The sequence below is a fragment of the Rousettus aegyptiacus genome, unplaced genomic scaffold, assembly GCF_014176215.1.
Source record: "Rousettus aegyptiacus isolate mRouAeg1 unplaced genomic scaffold, mRouAeg1.p scaffold_m13_p_13, whole genome shotgun sequence".
Classification (NCBI taxonomy): domain Eukaryota; kingdom Metazoa; phylum Chordata; class Mammalia; order Chiroptera; family Pteropodidae; genus Rousettus; species Rousettus aegyptiacus.
Genome location: NW_023416288.1, coordinates 55,325,765 through 55,345,823, shown reverse-complemented (window position 1 = coordinate 55,345,823; position 20,059 = coordinate 55,325,765). Strand labels below are relative to the sequence as shown.

Here is a 20,059-nt window from a genome sequence, read left to right as displayed (position 1 = left end):
TACACAAAACCCATTGCCACAAAGTTCAGACGTGAAATTCCATCCCAGGAAAGACTAGTCCATCCTGAGAAGCCTGGTCCTCAGGGAACCCCCACTGCAGAACACACAGAACTGCTGTTATTTACCCAAGGACGACCACACTGTCACAGGGTAGAACTGGGCCAGCAGAGCTTATCCATCTGCTCCCCAAGGCCCTCAGCCATGAATCGTTAGCTCATTATCCCTGAGTCTTTGTACTCTTTTCCTGTATCCTCTCAGGAAAAACACCCTCACTTGTTGGTCTCTGATGGACTTTATGTAGAGCGTTTATCATGGACCTGTACTGCTCCAAGGTGGCTTTGGCTCCCTTGTGTCCTAACCCTCGGCTCGTTGCTTTCCATCAGGCATCGGGTTTGGAATCCAAACCGGTAGCAGACAGTGTGCTGTTTTTACGTGACAAAAGATGGGAAGAGGTCAGAAGTGTCCTAACTCCTGCTTTCAGTCCTGAGAAGCTGAATGAGGTAAGGAAAAAATGAAAACTTTCTTCCTTAAGGAACAGGTTTCTCCTCTCCAAATTTGTGACGGAGAGCTGGTTCACACTGCATCACAGACCCCCCCATTCCGCAAAAAACACAGGACACCGTCTGGATTGCAGTGCCTTCCATCTCTCCAGCCTCCCACATCTCCGACGCCATGAATGGGCTGCATCGACAAGCAGTTGTGGCGTTCCTGCTAGGTGCGGAGACTCTGCCTCAGGCACGTTGGGAAGACCCAGGAGGAAAAAGGAAGCAGTGCTCCGCACACTCTCATGTCTAATAGATAACCTAGGAATCTTTCGAAAATACAGATTCTGACTCAGAAGGTCTGGGGTGGGGCCCGAGAGCCTACGTTTCTAACAAGCTTGCAGGAGATGTGATGCTTCTGAAGGGTGAAGCAGCCTTTGCATGGCAAGGCACCAGAGCACAGCTCGAAACAGAGGTGAGCTGTGAGTCAAACCTGAAACGGGGACCAGGTGGCCATGGACTACTGGGGAGGAGTAAGGGGATGTTCCTGGAAGAACTCCAGGCGTGCAGGCAGGCCCCGCTTAACCTGCGCAGCCAAGTCAGAGGGAAGAGCAGCATCCACGCCATGCTGCTGGCCCTTTAAAGGCCCCAGGCTCCCTCCTTCCCCCACCCAGTGACCTGCCCTTCTCTGCCAGCTGCCTGTCCTTTCTTCCAGCCAAGTTCTCTCACAACGGATCCTCACTGATGACCCCTCCATTGCTGGTCGGGCTTTGGTTTCTGGTCCAAATTTTGTAACACCTCAGGTGTGAGCACTCGGGCCCTTCTGATGTGAAGTGGCTAAGGGGTTGCCTCACTTTGAATCCTAGGTTCATGGGCAACCCAGAGCGACTGACCTTCCAGAGCCATCCACATCTTGCTGTTCCAAAAAATGCCTGGACTTGGAGTGGCCTGTCTTCAGCTCAGTAACCGAAAGCTCCCCTTAGCTGACACTTTAGATGCTTTGCTCACCCATGGGGTCCTGTTTAATTCCTATAAATCTTAAGTCCCCCAGAAGAGAGGGTCCCATACTTCATAATTAACCCCATCCAAATAAACGAACTCGGAAACCAGTGATCCTGCCCATTTTCAAAGAGGTTTTGACTTGTGTTTCCATGGCAGCCTGTGGATGAGGGCAGAGGGCGAGCTCAGCTTACAGCATCCGCAAACCTTCTCTGGGCTTTTACTGCGTGTCAGCCACGGGATCTAAGGGCTTCTTGCTGGTACTAACACACCTAACCTCCACCACATCCCTGTGAGGTAAACACTATCATTATCACCCTCATGTTACAGATGAGGAAACTGAGGCACAGAGAGATTAAGTAACATGCCCCATGTCCCACAGGTAGTAAGTGGCAGTGCCAAGATTAGACTCCAACTCCAAAATACTCGTAACCTGACTGCTTTTAACCTCCGCATGGTTTTCAAACGTCCTCTGACGCTCCCTAGGACTTGTCCCAGGGGCTGTGTGGCGGGTGGCGGAAGGGGAGCACTTGGGGCCTCTGGAAACGCAGGCGACTCAGAAGCAACACTCCTGTATTTTCCCACCTAAGTTGGCAACCAGGTGAGGTACGGAACCAGGTTTCAGACAGAGGGAATACAAATTCCTTTCTTACCGGTAAAATTGAGAAATGCAGCTGACGCGAAGGTCGCAGCCTGCCCGCCAGGAGGGCGGCAGAGAGCACGCGCCCCCAGACCCGGCCCGCGCATGCTCAGTGCCTCCTTCCCAGGCCCCAAGCCATAAGGCTGCAGGGGGCAGGGGGCGTGGAGAACAGGAGTCCGGCTGTGTAGCTCAGCCCAGCCGCAGCCCTCCTTAGCCGCAGGTACACCTTGGAGTCACCTGGGGAGCTTTGCCGTCTGCGACCCACATCCACAAGTTCTGATTAAATTGGTTTGGTTTGGCGTGCAGCCTGGGTTTGAGGGTTTTCACAGCTCCCCAGGTGATGCTGTGTAAACCCTGAGGTGGGAACCATCACCACTAGGAGAAGGTCCCCGGCCAGGAAACACGAGGAGCGGAGCCTTCTCCTTCGGCTGCCGCAATGAGCCCTGCTCCGCATTTAAACAGGTTACATACTGAGGTTTCATGAGAGAATTCGTTTGGAGGCAGGGCCCGCTTCTTTAAAAAGTTGTAAAGCACTGTTTTGACCACCCGGATGAGCCGGAGGGAGGACACTTTTTTACAAGGTCTGTCAGTAATATGTTGAGTTAATCGAAAGAAAGGCAGGAGAGGAGAGCCAGGTTGACATCCCTAGTTTAAGCGTGGCGCATCCTATTTCTTTATTCATGGGTAAACAACAGCTTGACAGCACCACAGATGCAGAATCCCATCATTTGTAAAAAAGAAATAGATGAAGTATATCTGATTGGAAAAAAAAGTAAGAAAGGAAAAAACTTTTCTTGACAGTCTTGGGCTATTTTTCTTTGGGGGGGAAAAAAAAGGATCTTATTAGGGTATCTTCCAGAAACTGACACAATGTCATTTCCCAAACAAATCCAGTGCTCCTGGTGTCCAAAGTATCTTCTCCTTCTGGTTCAGAAATCTAATTCTTAGCGCCTAAATTAGTGGCAGAAAACGGAGCTCCTCCAAGTGGTTCACAAGCACTAGGGGACGGGAGTGCCCATAAATGAAAGGGGGGGGGGCAGAAATTTCATAGACACAGAGTCCCTGGGTTTTGCTTCAGTTCTAGCCCGCTGTTTAACATGTACTACCAGTAAACTTAAAATTCCATTGAAAACCATCTTTGTACTCAATATTAGTTCAGTTTGGGTTCTTGGGTTTCCGTTCGAAAGATCGCCATTCCAGGGGTGGGGGGAAGTGGGCTTTCTTTTCTCCTCTGGAGAGTTTAGACCTGGTGGGTTTAAGATTCCTGGGAGACATAAGTAGATTCATGAGGAAAAAGCTGACTGTAGATCTGGAGCTCAGGAGAGAAGGGAAGGAAAGATGGTCGTCCAAAACGCAGACACAAGTGAGGTCACCCTGAGAGTGTATGTAGCGTAAGAAGAGAAGTGGGTGCTAAGGACAATCATTGAAGTGAGGGGCAGCGGAGAAACCTACAAAGAAGAGTAGGGAAGGACGGCCTGAAATAGAAACCCAGGAGAATGAGGACGGAGAAAGTATTTCGAGAAAAGAAAGAGGTGTTAAATGCTGCTTAAATAGAAAGAAACACGAGAACTGAAAAGTATGTGACAAAGATAATATTTTTAAAACATTAAATCAATGTATGTGTTTCATACCCCATAAATCGTGTCCCTTGTGACGTTCTCTCCCCCACTGAATTCATGACGCTAACTGCTTCAGAATGAGAGAGTGAATGCCGTCCCAGAACTAGGAACTGGTCGTTCAGTTTGAAACTGCACGTTAGGCTCTCCCGGTCCGTACTGAGACGGTGGTCTGGAAAGCCAAGCTTTGTTAGGATAGTAAAGAGTGTTCCTAATTCCAAAAGCAGCTTTGCATGTGAAGGTTTGGGGCCCTGAGCATGGACTCTACACCAAGGTGTAGACAGGATGGAGGATGCGAGAAAGGTACGGTTTCTGTCCTATGGAAGGTGGGTGGAGGGAAGAAAGAGGAGAGCAGGCTGCCACACATTATAGCGTTCCTGACTTCCTCCTTCACTAGCCTATGTGACCCCCCCGCCCCTGCCCCCGGTATCTGGATGCTTCTTGGACGTTAACCTCCCATGGCCTTTGCTCTGGTTCTCCAACCAAGGGCCTGTGACCAAGGGCTACACCAGAATCACCTAGGATCCTTATTAAAAATACATAATTCTATCCATCCCAGGACCTGCAGAATGAGATTTCTAAGGGTGACTGGGCATCTGTGGGTTATAAGTTCCCTAGCATGGTTCTGATAAGAGCTAGAGCAGAAAGCACTGGCATCGTGTCTTCACCTTAGTTCCTTGTCTGACTAGCTCAGAGCTGCAGCTTCCCCAGGCTTGAAGGAGCTGGGCCCCAGGACCCCAACCGTCTTCCCTGTTTTACTTTTCTCTGTAGCACTATCGTCGGCTCACATTCCATTTACTTCACTTATTTCTTTATCGTTAACGACACAGAACTAGGCACCCAATGGGCACTCAATAATGGTCAGATGAATGGATGGACAGATGGGTGGATGGAAAAAGAAAAATTAAAGAACCAGGAAGCGTTCCACTGAAGGATACATGTTAAGACTAAGATAAAAGAGAAATCATTGTTTCGAGGAAAAATTAAAGCATGACCGATTGTTGGCTCTTTAGAGAGTCACCAGTATCTATGTATATAAATAGAACGAGCAGGTCACAAAGGCACAAAGAGGAAGATGAGGCATGCACAGGGCCTGGGGCAGACGGGGCAGAGACGGGAGATGCTCAGAGAAGCGACAGGAACCTGCACTTCTTCTCAGTTGCTGGTTCCTAAGTCAGTTTCCCCGGCAACGGCTTTGGAATATCAATATCTCCAGTCCTTTTCTGAGTTTGCACCTATCTTTTGGACTTTCATTATCAAACTTCAGACTGTACTCTTGGAAATCAAGGTTTGTTTCCCCTTGAAAGTCTGAGGCTTTTTCCTGCGGCACCTTGGCACCTGAACTCCTTTACCACCTGTGTCTCTGTCAGTACTCATAAGGCACTGTTTTTATTTGTGTGGATATTAGTCTGCCGCAATCAACAATACTTGAGAGTTACTTTAAAATCAGTATTATATCATGAATCCATATTTTTACTTAAAATAAAATTGGTTTTCAGCTTAAGTCCTACCAGGGATAATACAGAGAGGTAGAGAGCCAGAGAAAATTTGATTGATGTGTGCCTGATTCCAGAAGAGACCATCAAAATCATAGCCCAGTGACAGACGAGTTATTGAGATTTATATTAAAGGATGGTTGGGTCATCCTGGGAAAACAACTGATGGTTTTATTAGGGAAAATTCTGTCTGATTAATCTGCCAGAGTTTTCACCCTGTTCCCTAAAGAATTGATTTTTTAAAAGAGACAACCAGTAGATTTACTTAGAATTTTTTTTTTTTCACAGATTCTTTTGCTAGACTCTTTACCAAGGACTATTAATGAGTAACCCTGGGATTGTGTAAAACTTTATTATGGGTCAGGAAATAAATAGATTTAACTTTAGGAGACAAAACTGGGACTAAATTAATTCTTCTCTCAGGGAAATATATAAGTAATGGGATTCCCTGTTAGCACTAATTTTATTTTTAAATTTTATAACTCATCTGAAAGAGGAAGAACAGCAGGAAATCTATACATTGTGACTTCCTTTAAGCTCTTCTGAGCTGAAAAATATTAAATCGATTGGAATAAGTTGTTAAGACTGTATTAAGATTATATACATTAGCACTAAAGTGACAGCTAACCTTCAGTATAAGCAAGAATAAAATAATACATTGAGGAGAAAAGCACCTAAATTGTACCTATATGATGACGAACTTCAAGCTATAAATTACCACCAAAGAAAAAGATTTGAAATCACTGAGCACCCGAAAAGGCTCTGTGATCATACAATTCAGTAATATATTTCAAACCATCTTCTTAGAGATTCACTATGTATCTTAGCATGTGAAAGGCTTAGGAGAGCCCTGTTGCAACAAACAAACAAACAAACAACAAAAAAAAATCTGTTTAACTTTGTTTATTCTGGGCTCAAATAAGTTTGTAGTAGGTGAAAACATGGGTAGTTAATGTCACAGCCCACTACTGGGCACCATGCCTTTGGAGATGGATTTCACGTGGACTCCATTTTCAAGTGCACCTTGAGCAGAAACCAAACTCCAAATTGGTTTAATCCAACCCAATACAGTGGCTCAGATTTTCCCAATCATCAAAATGCAATAGACGTGCTGGACATTTCCTCGTTCTCCCAGAAAACTAAGCTGGTGGTGACCCACGGAGCAGGTGTAAGAAACCGGCAGCTTCATACCTGAGAGCCTAAGGCTGTGTGTGTGTGTGTGTGTGTGTGTGTGTGTGTGTTTGTGTGTCACTCAAGAGTAAATGAGCCAATCATATCTCTGTGCTTGGAGACTCAGTTAAAGAAAAGTCAGACCAACAGGGAAGACTGGTATCTCTCACAGCCATGGAAAATCCACCTTGATGCCTCAGTTTTTCACTTTCATCCAGATGTTTCCTGTCAGGGAGGCACAGTCAATAATGTATGAATCTTAACAGCGGAGGCAGATGTGGTTATTATTCCCCCTCGGCCTTTCCTGCCTTGGAGAAGATGTGTTGCTTGAGAATGACTACAATTTTTAAAAACTTAAGTTGATATAGCCAGCTTATGAGTAAATGCGCGGCTACAAATGTTTCAGTGCAAAAGTCTTTGCAGAATTACAGTCATCATCACAGTTTAGTTTGGCCTTTAAATTTTCACTGTAAACTCTCAGACGATCACGCACAGGGGCTTCTAACACAGAACCCAGCCTTCCGACAACGTGAGAACGAGCAGCTTTCTCTCGGCTGTACCGCCGTCCGGCAGTCTATTTTGAATATTTGCTTTTATTTCTTAATCCTTCCAAACGATAAAAATGAAAGTCATTATAACCAAGTGTGGCTGTGGTGATAAATGCTTCAGAGTCCAAAAATACATTGTCCTTGCCTGACCGGTTGCCCATTTTCCAGAATGTCTGGGTATTTATCTAGCAGCAAGAGACCATTATCCTGCAACGCAGTTGTATTCCACTGACACCTAATATCCTAATTAAAATCGGTATGGTGATGGACTGTTTTAAATTTTGGTGAAAATGTTCCTTTTCCTTTTGCATTTAAAAGAAAACACACTCCTCATCATGGGTACCCCATCCTGGGTTATAATTTGGCTTTTCCTTGCCTGAATCATGTCACTCCGACTCACCGCTGGTTAAATCTAAAAGAGCATCTTGATGTGCCTCCCAGCTTGGCTGTTGCCTGGCAACGCCAGCAGCCTCCTCCTCATCAGAGTGAGTTCTAATTGGTCACAACTCTTGACAGGAGCTACTGACTTATTAGAAAGGACACTGGATTATTTACCTAGATGGCTAGAGCTGATACATATCAGCAGGAAATTTTGCATCAAAGTAAATCATGGGTGTTTTTAATAGCTGGGTGGAAGAAAGAGGTTATAAGTTTTGTTAACTGGTATTAATTTTACATTTGTTAGTCACCAGTACAGAGCACTTTCGGGTATTAATTTTTCTCCCTTTTTTTTTTTAACAATATGGTTAAATACCACTTCCCACCCCTATCAGCTGACCTATATTTATTCAGAAAATCGCCCTCTGACATCAGTTCCAAAGCAACCTTGCCCACAAGCTAAGAATGCCAATTAGAATGAAACATTAAACACCAAATTCAACCGGTTTTCATTCGTTCCTGTCTGTAAGGGGTTTATAATGCAGCAGGACAACAAGGTGCCCGCCTTCCTAGTGGAAGATGGTGACAGCTCACGTCCTCTTTCAAGCATCAGAGAGCACTTTGGAGGCGAGCAGCGCTGGAACTGAGCCCTGAAGACGTTGCTGAGTTCTGACAGGGGGAGATGGCGTGCTGCAGGTGTAGTGAGCCGCAGGAACAAAGGCATCTGGACGGCAAGTACAGGGCGTGTTTGGGGAATAGAGGAGCACGCATCAGCCGGAACACAGAGTACACGCAAGAACTTACTGAGAGAAAACCGAAAAAGTAGGCCGAGGCACATACGGTCCGACGTTCAGTGCCACGGGGAGCGCTTGGTGCGAACTTCTCTGGCGAGGGAGGAGCTCTCCAATGTTTGGAAGTCGGGGCATGAGGAAAAGGGGTCCCGTTTCAGGCTTTTAGCTTCCAAGATGCCAGACGTCCCCAGGCCCGTGGAGCAAACACTTCTGGAGAGCCACGGGTCCATAACTCGGGAACACGCTACCATGGCCCCAAGGGGGTGGCTCCCAGGGGCCGTGTTTTGATTGAGGGGTGGCAGCCTCCACTCATGCTCTTTTCTGAATCCCATCCAGTTTAGAAATACAAGGTAGCGCACCAGAGGCCCCCTCCTGCCCTCTCCCTGCTTGGGACATGTGTCACCCCCTAGCACTTGGGCTGTCTCCATTGTCCAAATTTCCAGAGGCTCCAGAGGCTTAGTGGTGTTTGCTGGTTTGCTTGTTTTTTTTTTTTTTTTTTTTCCTTTCAAGTTCATGACATCAGAACTGCATGGAATGAAATTACAACCTGGAAGTTAATTAACTGAGGAACAAAGGGAGCGTGCATCCTGATTTCGGAGGGAAAAAAAAAAAAAAAGCACTAAGCCAGGAGTCAGAGGATCTGGTGTTCTAATTCGCACTTTTACTAAATTATCTGAGCATAAAAATAACTAGAGTCTGCCTTTTAGGTCTTTTTGTAATACTAAAGTCAATGTGTGAAAGAAATGCAAAATGGCTTTGTTAGGGATCTCACGTGTTAGAGCAAGTCCACGAGCCCACTGATCGGACCCTTTACTGCCCTAAACTAGGTGGCTGCCTGCTCTTTCCATGGTCCCCAAGTGACTGCCTCAACCTGGTGCTTAGTGACCTCCTTGGAACCCCAGAATGTCCATGGAAAGGGACTTAATAGCTCATTGCAATTAGCCCCTCATTTGGGGGGTAAGGACCTAAGTATAGAGAGAACTAAATGATTTGCCCAGAGTAAGAAGCAGGGCCGCCACGGGTCCCAGGTTCATTCGGGGCCAGCTCCCAGCAAACTGCACCACGCCAACGCTAAGATAGAGCACCTCGATCTGGCGATGTTTCTTGGACACCTTCCATGTCAGGGCCCTCGGGAAACCGTCAGTCAGTCAGTCATCACGTAGATATTTCTAAAGAATCAACTGAATGTGTTGCACTGTGCTCATTCCTGATAAAATACCAAGAACTTCAAAAATATGTGATGACACACAGAGTTGCTACAAGACAGTGACGCTGAGGGTGCATTAGCTATCTACTGCTGTGTAACGAATTACCCCAAAACCTAGCAGCTTAAAACATCAAACCTTTGTTAGCTCCTAGTTTCTGTGGGTCAGGAACTGGCATGGCTGAGCTGGACGCCTCTGGCTCAGGGTCATCAAGCTGCCAGCCTGACCTGTGGTCTCATAGGAAGGCCTAACTGGGGGACAGCGGGGCTCTGAGTTCACGCACATGGTTCTCGGCAGAATTCAGTTGTTAATGGACTTTGGACAATAGGGTAAGAAGCTTGTCCTCCGTCCTTCGGTCATCGGGAAACTCCAAAGGGCTTCGGCAAAACATTGCGCAGATAATACGTATTTTCAGAGGACCAATCGGGGGACTGTGTGCAGGATGGATTGGAAAGTGAAAAGACAGGAGGCAAAGAGGCCAGCAGGCAGTTTCCAAACAGAACAAAGAAAAATTTAGTGCACCTATGTGCCAGGTAAGGCACGAAGATACTAAGATACTAAGATACCATAAGATACCAAGACTACGAAGATGCTTAAGATACGGTCGTTATTCTCAAGAAGCATGATGACAGCCATATTCCACGCGACAAGTGGCAAAGCCTGAGTGAGGGCGGTCGCTGGGGATACAGAGAGGAAGGGACCGATGAGAGAAGGGAAGCGGTGATGACCTGGCGAGGCAGGAGCGCGTGGGTCCGACGGCGCGTTGCCTGTGAGGAACGTGAGAGGGAAACGCCAGGCATCCCAACCAGTCGGAAACGTGGGTGTCCCCCAGGTCGGCGGTCCCCAAACTTGTTGGCACCAGGGACCGGTGCTCCTAATGCCTGAGGAGCTGAGATGGAGCCGAGGTGGTGACTCTGGCGCTGGGGAGCAGCTGCAGACACCTGCGGCTTCGCGGTCATACCTGCCACTCACCTCCTGCTGGGTGGCCCGGTTCTTAACAGGCCATGGACCGGCACCAGTCTGCAGCCTGGGAGTTGGAGACCCCTGCTCCAGAGGACAGCTACCATGCTTGGGACGCTCACCGCCGCCTAGTGCTAAGCCTCTTTCATATTATGTTCCTAATCTTTGTCATGACTTTTCAAGGGAGCTGTTATTATTCCCATTTTTTCTCAGATGAAGAAATAGATTCAGTGAGGTTAGTTCCCCCAACTGAAAAGTGTCAAGGAGAGGAAACCTAATAATCGGCAGTGGCTTCAAGTGTTTGCTCTCCCCAGTCCACAAGTATTTAACAAGATCAGATTCTTAGCCTCAAGGAAGGAAACCTCAAAATTCTGGGGCTCGCCTACGAGGAGGGAAGGAAGCCTCTGAGCAGGAGAATTTCTTAGCCCTTCCACATCATTATCCCATAAACTGTCTCTTTTGCCCACTCATAAAGCTCTCCCTACCTTCTTGAATTAATTCTACTGCCCTCTGTCTCCATCTTGACTTAGAATTCCTCAGACACTTTGATAAAGATTCTGGTTTGTTGTTGTTGTTGTTGTTTTTGTTTTAACTTCGACTATACAGTAAACTCTAGGTGAGCAAGGACTTCCCTCCTTGGGGATTTCCTTCCCAGGCTGAGGATGGTGCTTTACCATTGATGGTCGCTGCTAGTGACCAAATAGCTGACAAGCCGTACACTCAGCACCATCTACAATGGAAATCACCAATGTGAGAAATGAAAGAAGCAAAATGGGAAACGTTCTCCCCAGGCTTGGCTGCTGGGCTGGGACCCGCAAGAAGAAACCATTCTTTAAAAGCCTAAAAACAATCATATTTTATCTGATTATAAGTGTAACATATATGCATTATGAAAAATGCAACAACGACAACAAAAAGACATCACTCATTATCCTACAAAGCAGACAAAAACGTAACATCAAAATAAGGCTTTAAGATTTGAGTGATGATAGCACTGCATTCATCGGTGCGTGTGTGTTTGCACAAGCCACCTATGCCTGCTCGTCTGCAAATCTAGAGGAATAACTGCAGGGCTTGTGGATTGTATAAAGATGATTGCAAACCCATCAAAGAGAGCTACTGTTTGTATGCAACTCGTGTAAGAGTAAATATCCCGTAACTGCTTGTGTATAATGCAAGGAAGAAAAACCTGAGTTGATGGCTATTGGCTAACATACTGATCATGCTCTACTGTCTTATAATATGTTCTCTGCACAGCTTTTTAAAAACATTTTTCATATTCCATGCCCCATCTCATATCACATTAACCCAAATAAAAATGTCATTATCCATTCAGTTCGACAGACAGCAGGCAGAGTGTGGTAGACAATTACAATCATGCCAGCCGGCAACAAAGAATTCTAGTCACAAGCACGTAGAGGAACTGGTGGGCAGCTGGTCCAGCCTCTCTTTTGCACTGTCCAGGCATACGACTGGGCTCAGTATGGGTGTGCCCCTCTTTATACACAGAGCATGCTTCTGAAGGATTGTATATAAATCAAATTTTATGTTGCATCCCAGTTTTGTAACTTAAGGAAGCTTCAGGCTTGATATCTGAAGAGACTTCCTTTTAAACAGCATTTTTTTTTATTACGTTACCTATTCCCCTGAAATAAAGCTAAAAGATATTTTTGCATATGGAATTTTTTAAAGCAGAGTTCACTTGTACCATTAACTTTATGAAAATAATGGAAAGACTATAGCCAGTGAAACCAGTCATAGAGATGATTCATGGGAAAAGACCTTGCGATTTTCGTTGACCTGAACCTCAATATTTGCCTGTGTTATGTGTCTTACAAAGACGTCAACATAGCCTGGCTTTGCGATTGACGTGCGAGGAAACGGCCTGCTTAGCACTTGCGGGATTGTAGCCGAAATGCCATGTTCCCTGTATGGAGCCGCCTTTAAGGAGTGACATACTTGTGGTAGATGTTTTAGAACTTTTCCCAATGCCTCAAGACTTTACGAGCAAAGAGTGGGCTTTGTGTAATCATTAAAATCCAAGCCTTCATTCACCCCTTCATTCATTCAACCAATAATTACTACGTGCCAGGCACTGTTCTAGGTGCTGAGGACACAAAAATGAGCAAACGAGCAAAAATCTTCCCTGCTCTCGTGTCAAAAAGGTGAAGTCTAAACATAGATAACACCTCGAAATACATTTTCCAAAAGAAATGCTCAGGACAATGTATGACATCATGTTGCTTTAGCTATGATGTTATTCTAGAATGCACACTTGTTAAAACAAGTCCCCTCGGCGTTTCCAATTTGGTTGTTCAAACATACAGGGGAGGCTGATGCCCACCAGGCTCCACAGAGAATTCCACCTGCTCCCGCCAGCCTGTAGGGCCAGAGTGGTGGACAGCCAAAAATGAGGTTTAAATTTCTAGAAGTTGGATAAGTAGTTACGTGAATGTTTGTAACATCATTCTATCTATGTGTGTGTGTGTGTGTGTGTGTGTGTGTGTGTGTGTGTGTGTGTGTTTGAAATGTTACATAATAAGAATGTTTTAATCTTAAAAAAAAGAAATTCAGAAACTGTCCTGTATGGGCGTAGGAGGCCTCTTGAAGTTAAGAAGGGTTCCCTTGCATTTAAGGTTTAAACAATTTAAGCAGAAATCGCCATCCATCAGAAAAGTCCTAACAATGATTTTTATCTTGAATAAGAAGTTGAGATAAATGACCTTGGTTACCTTTGGCTCATAAGATTTTGTACTCTAGTGGAAGATCTAAAGTATAATTGGAACCAAGCAAACATGGATTTGGGCTAATTCCAAAGATAGTACATATGGATTGTGGTCTGTTTACTCTCTAATGTGAACCAAATGTCATGAAATTGAGTGCAGATTCTCATCTCTGCCTCAGCACTTAATGATCATTTTCATAATTATTTCACAGTATTTACTCTAAATCCTTCCTTCTTTTTTCCTTCCAAAAAAAAAGATTGCTTAAGCTAAAATAGACATTTACAGCTACTGTATTTTGCGATGCCTATGAATTTTAGCCCTTCCTCTTGAATCGTAGCTGCACAAAAGTTACCTTCAGTACTATGTCCATTTTCCCAGGAAGTACCACACATAACCTCTTTATCTGCAGCTAATTTCGGTGTGCTCCCTGCATGGTGTCCTAATTACACCTTTGTTATCCGCCATCAGATGATTCCTCTAATCAGCCAAGCCTGCGACCTTCTCCTGGCTCATTTAAAACGCTATGCGGAATGTGGAGACGCCATCGACATCCAGAGGTAAGGGCGCCACGTGGCTACATTGCAGACAAGAAATCGCACTGTTGAATTGCTGCTTCTTGTAGCGGCACACAATTGCTGGACAATTACCTCGGGACCAGCAAACTGTGGCAATGCTAGAAGCTCGTAAAAGCATGGGTGGACTGACTAATAAGTAGTAGAAATGAAACCCATACAAAATGCGAAGCGAACGTGAACAAAGCCCAGGGGAGCTGTGGCCTGCTGAGGGCAGCCTTGAGTGGGCAGTGGTTTGTGGGTACACTCACCCTCTGACCTCCGCAGACCTAGGGGGCGGGCAGGATGTGCCGGGGCAGAAAGGATGGGTTCCTGGTATAATTAAAATTGTGGCGCACCTCAGCCTGGAAGCCATGACTTAGTGGCGCACACCAAATTTAAATGACTGATGATCTGGCTTTTCTCCCAGTTGTGTGATGCTCAATTATGGTTTACAGCACATTAGGATAGGGTGGGATTGGCGAATCAGCCAGAAGCCGACTCGTTCTTATGATCATTGCTAATAAAATAATAACATAATCGTCGCCAGCTTTTAAACGCCACCATATTGTTTACAAAACCCTCTCGTACACATACTCCCTGGTCATGCGATGCGTGAGCTGGCTAAAGATGGGCACGGAAGCTATCAAAGCAGAGTCAACAACTCTTAAAACTCTTAAATCGTCAACCGCATTCAGTAGTCTAATTGTTGTTTTTGCAATAGCAGGGAAATGTGTAATCAATTGTAGAAATGTTTTCAATAAAAGCAGTCAAAATGAGTCATCTGGAGATGACATTTATTCTTTATGACCAGTTGTTGGTTATAGAGTTTATAAAGAAGAGGAACTAAGAGTGTGTCTACATCAGGCCACAAAAATAGACCTTTTAATTACAAAAAGGATAGGCATGCCCGGTGGTTAGCCCTTTTAGAGATAACTTAACCTGACCTCTCCTATGAGCTAATGAAAAAGGATCATTCCAGCTTAAAATGGCCATTTGGGGGGCAGGTTTCCTAGCGTCTAAGCGGTTCATTTCCCTGGAGCTACTGCCAGACACTTTTCCTTCTGTTTGTTTCTAAAGTACAATGTGTGCTTTCTGTAATAATATAATATGTTCATGAAACTGGTCCCAAGGTTTGTCTTGTATTATTTATGTGAATGTGAAGGGCTCTGGTTTTTTGTTTGCTGCTCTTACGAAAACTATAACTTCATCAGGAGGAAGATGGGGACAAAGCCACTACACATAGACAATTGTTCATTCATCAATCACGATTTGCTCCTTATCAGTTGATCATTAGGTGCTGGCTTTGGGTGGGCTCCGCACAGCTCTGAGGTAATGCACGTAGGCTCTGGGTCCGACTATTGTCCTTCCTTCTTGGGGAGGAAAATTTAAAGCACACTTCCTGGCATTTGCGGGTGTCCGCCCAAAGCCTGGGAGTTGAGCAACGCGCTCCTCCCCAACACAGTCTTTGCCTCCATCCGCTCCCAGCTGTCTTTCACGTCTCCTCTCCTGTTCTGCTGTCGCTGCTCAGAGGGGCTAATCCTGGTGGTTCCTCTCCCAGCTCCTTGCTCCAGACCTGCGGGAAGCTGCCCCGTCCAGCAGGTGGACGAGCGAGTCTGGGTCTCTCCGGGAGTGTGTGCGATGAGTGGGCCAACGCCGGAATCCTTTCGAAATCAAACGGTTCCCTCTCTCATAGGTGCTACAGCTGCTACAGCACAGATGTGGTGGCCAGTGTCGCCTTCGGCACCCAGGTGGACTCCCAAAAGACTCCTGAGGACCCCTTTGTCAAGTACTGCAGGCGTTTCTTTGCCTTCTGCATCCCCAGACCTCTCCTGGTTTTAATCTGTACGTACAACTCCTGCCGAGGGCGGGGATGCTGGGCAGACCCTGGGATGTGAGGGCGGGATCCAGCCTCTGCCATAGGGAAAGGGACTTGGGGTGTCGCTGGGAGCCGCTCTTGTGGCGTCCACCCTGCAGACGCCTTGATTCCTGGAGCTACCCAGTGTTTTGCATGCATTGCCTGTTCGTGCTTCTATTCCTCCTATGGAAAGTTTTCTCACCCCCATTTTACAGATGGGAAAACTGAGGCTTAGGAAGACAGCTCTGAGACTAGAACTCAAAGCCTTCCATTTTCCAAGGCCTATTTCTCCCCATTAGCAAAACCCTCTGCAGAAGACATCCCTGCGTGAGGCCCAATGCATAGTAAACCAGAAATCACACGTGATGGGTAACTAATAGGTTACCTAATGCTGCAGAGACCAGTTGATTTTTTTTTTTCAGAAGTGAGTTTTACCCTGGCTGGTTCTAGTATCTTCTTGCCTTTATGGAAATATTAAAGCATTGTTTTTATTGTTATTAATTATTGCCATAATTTCTAACCATTTGCTGGGCTGGTAAATTCTATTCATTCCTTGGTTAGTGTCATTTCCGTTTCTGAGTCAATTTCTGTAGGAGCCCCTGGTACCTCCATCCGCTGGGCAGTGAAACTGTAGGAGGAGTTGCCAAGGGGATCAAAGCCGCCTCCTCCTCCGGCCCTCGCCCCTCCGCCCAGGGGAGCTGTTCCGGCTGAGTGGGGCCCTCTTGCCATCAACCACGGGGCGGGCAGGTGGTTCCGTTCCGTGGCCTCATCCTTGCTGCCACTCTGAGCCTGCCCCCCCGCTGTGACACGCTGGTTCAGGCCCCGTCTCTTGAAAATGGGCAGAGCATCCGGAAACCTCCACGGGTCCAGGACCGTCCCGCCAGCCCAGCTCCCACACGGCGCCTGGGCCCTGTGGGCCCACTGTGGATGCCGAGACGCTACCACCCCCCTGACCCAGTTAGCCCTGTCCCAAGAGCATGGCAGCCATGGCCCAGGCTGCACATGGCAGAGTACAGCAGAGGAGGCACCCGCGGGGAATGGGGCCATCGTCCTTGTCAGCTGCTGCAGCCTCAGCTCTTAGGGACGATTCAGATGGTAGCTCTGGGGACAATTATCCAGTGTAGGGGGGGGGGGGGTGGGGAATGCAAATGACCAGAAAGTTAAGAAAGTCGATCAGCTTCCACCACTTGCTAAGACTCGAAACACGGCCTGCAATCTGTTCTTTCTTGAAATACAAAGGGTTGGGACCCTCATAGCTAGGACCTGGGAAATTAATTTATAAGCATGAGACCGACTTCTCAAGGGCCAGATGGAAGGCGGGATTCAATCGCACGAACGTTTATCGAGTGCTCGCGATGTGCAAAGAACGGCGAGGAGTCCAGAGGTGGAATAAGAGACAAGCCCTGCTCTAAGGAGCAGCAATTCAAAGGGGAACGCGGGGCTTCCCGTGACTCTGATTCAAGGCCGGGGCTTGCTTCCTGGCAACAGGCATCTAATAGCCTCGGTTTATTATCGCCCCCTTTTCAATGCCACTTTTGTTTTTCTCTTTCAAGTATCATTTCCATCCATAATGGTCCCACTGGCCCGGATTTTGCCCAATAAGAACCGAGATGAACTGAATGGCTTTTTTAACAAACTCATTAGGAATGTGATTGCCTTGCGGGACCAGCAAGCAGCAGAAGAGGTAACGTGTTTTAATAGGACACAGCTTCGAAACGGAATGGAACCTAATCTGGCTCCGCTGCCTCTTTTCTCTCTCTTCCCCGCACACCGCGCCATGCTGCCCTTGATTGGTCTATCGCTTAGCGCTTTCTAGGGGCAGGAGAAGGAAAGAAGAAACGCTGGGGAGGGGCGAATCAGAAGGAGAGAGTGAGGGCAGGTGGGACGCACCCTGCGGAGAAGCCCAAAGCGATCTGTCTCCGCTCTCACGTGGGCGCGCAGGACTGAAGCTGCCCCCAAACTCTCGGCCTATTTCAAGCTTCGCCCCTGGCACAGGTTATAGCAGCCCCCAAAAGGATTTTCTAGGTAAATGTGCCACTTGTACTTTCCATCGGCAGATTCTTTATATTGAAAAATGGCAAGAACGGCGTTATATATAGCACGAATGGGATTAATATTTGAGAATTTAGGCAGTTGTCACCAATTCCACATTTTCCTTCAGCACCGAGGATGTTGCTACAACATTTGTATTTGGGGGCCCTCCCCTGCTTCACCTGAGACCTAGAGATTTCTTTCCTCCTTACAGACTTGCACTATGCTTGGCACATAGTAGGAACTGAATAAGTACTTGTTGATTGAACTTGGCCGAGAATAGAAATAGGAATTTTCAGTGTTAAGAAAAATAATTTCAATATCAGATATGCTGACACATAGGCAATGTTATTAGGCTTTAAGGGCTTTGTTGCGTTCAAGAAAGCTGCTTAAAAGGAAAAACGAGGCTGAAATGTATTATCCAGAATTGACCCAGACAAAATCTAGCTTTGAAAGCATTTCCTCAAAGGCTGGGTGGCTCAGAGGAATTGACAAGGAAGGGATGGGGGTCCAATGGTTGCGGCCTTGGCCGAGAATAAAATCAGGAGTTAAGGAGCTGTTTGCTGGCTGCACAGAGCAGCCTCACCCTGCCCAGCTTTGTCCTCGGGAGACTGTGCGGCACAGGTGTGTACCAGCTCACGGCCCCTTGGGCCGCACCACTGTGAACTCAACTCGATGCCCTTGGAGGTGTGAGGAGAATCAGCTACCTGGTACCCCTGGCCCAGCTCTATGGCCTAAAAGGACAGAACTCTCGTTCAGGTTCAGGGAGGGGTGAGGAGAGCCCCATTTTCGAATCTCAGCGTTGCCATCAAGGGCTTCCGTATCGGTGTTTGGTCACTCGCACCCCCACCCCCACTCTCCACCCCGCCTCAGCCTGAAACCCACTGGCTCTGGAGTCAGGCTGAAAATCCTGACACTGTTGCACCAAGAGGCTGACTAAGAGGTGAGGGGTTATTAAAGATCCAATTACTGGGATTGCCTCGAGCTTTTCCTTTTATAAACTCGAGAGCTATTTGTTTCAAACAACGAGTTGATCTGAGAAAAACTTCCCAACCACAAATCCAGGACCGCCGGTGTCAAGACAGAGCTCTACGGTTACTAAGAAAACTTGCTTTAAACCCATCTAAACTCCGTAGACATTCCATCAAGCAGATGTGTGTTTGCGCAGTGGAAAACGCAGCACAGATGTTAAAAGGTAAATATTTTTCTAAGCTCTAGCCGATGGGTGGATTAGACACCTACATCTATCAGGGTGCGTATTTTTCTTGGATAGAACCATAAACCAGCACTGTTTCGGTCCTAAATGGGCAGTCTTTAAATAGCCTCCGTGATGCAGTGCGAATAAAAGAACCCCATCTGCACTAATGCTCCTCTCCAGGCAAAGGCTCTAGAGAGCGGCCCTTTCTTCTGGCCTCTGCAGCTGGAGGTGAAGACAGATTTCTGTGAGCCTCGATGGCCCTGCAGCAGCCTATCTCCGCCAGCTGCAGTTCTGCCGCTGGGAAAATCCAAACACTGTGGATGTGGCCATGCCGTCTCCTTCATCGTCACCCTCACGGCACTCCAGAAATGCCACCAGGAGGCCTCAAGGGCCACAACTGTCCACGGGGAGGGCACAGGTGGCGTGCAGACACTTGCACTCCAATGGAGGGGAAAAAAGCAACCCCACTTGAAATGACACTCTTAAAGGATGGAGTTAAGTGCTAATGCGTGTGGTGTAGATTATTCATGCAGCAGAAATCCGGAAGCCAATGAATTGGGGAAATGCTACAACAAATAAAGTAATCTGAAATTATAATATTTTTTGCCGGTGGTTCTAATACTCTGTTTGCTGTTTAGGCCCATAAACTTCAGGAAAAAAAGTCACATATTGGTTATCACTCGTCACATTAAAAGCTTTTCAAAGGGATACACTTTGTCAAGGCTAAAGCAATGCAGAAACCTTCTGTGGTTACAAGCAGTGATAGTAAAAATACAAAGAATATGCAAATTGCTGATAAGGAACGTGGAGGGTAGAGTGGGTTTATACATCTTTAACCACCTAAATGGGGTAGGGGATTAAAGGGAGCTAGGCTAAGGGATGCAAGATGCATACTGGACACTCAGGAGACAAGCCTCTCCAAAGCTAGCCCCCTCCCCTGCCCCCAGACTCTGTTAACTTCCTGCTGTGTGAGGAAAATGTAGGGCCCTGAACTGTGCAGAAGTGAACAGTTCTGTGCTTTGACTTAAACCTATACGGTTTTGTTTTAGTGTTGGAAAACCAACGAAACCAACCAACCTACAATACGAACATGGATAAAGTAAAAAAAATACAAGGCCCCTGGTTAGCTCAGCTCCTCCAGCTCACCGTGAACTGTTGAGTATGGGCATTGCTGAAGAGTTTCCGGGCGTGGACAAACACGCGTAATTACGTATCTCGTACATTTACTGTTCACAGAACTGGGCACGCCGTTCTGCAACTTGCTTTTTTTGGCTTATCAAAACAGCTTCCCATCTTTCTGACTTGGCCCAGATAGAAGGGCCACATTCTTTTTAATGGCAGCAACCCAGTCTGTTCTTTGCTGCACCAGTCTGTGAACCAGTGGGAACTGAAGGACGGACATTCTCGCCA

General features: G+C 46.7%; 1 protein-coding gene across 3 annotated transcripts in view; it reads left to right on the top strand.

Moving 5' to 3' along the window:
• TBXAS1 (thromboxane A synthase 1) overlaps positions 1-20,059 on the top strand; it is a 124,123-nt gene that overhangs the window by 68,066 nt on the left and 35,998 nt on the right. For all 3 annotated transcript variants that reach the window (XM_036230825.1, XM_016161867.2, XM_016161870.2), the window contains exons 6-9: positions 384-500; positions 13,480-13,568; positions 15,259-15,407; positions 16,974-17,104. In XM_036230825.1, coding sequence (XP_036086718.1) covers positions 384-500; positions 13,480-13,568; positions 15,259-15,407; positions 16,974-17,104 — 486 coding nt within the window. The remainder of the gene's footprint in view (positions 1-383; positions 501-13,479; positions 13,569-15,258; positions 15,408-16,973; positions 17,105-20,059) is intronic.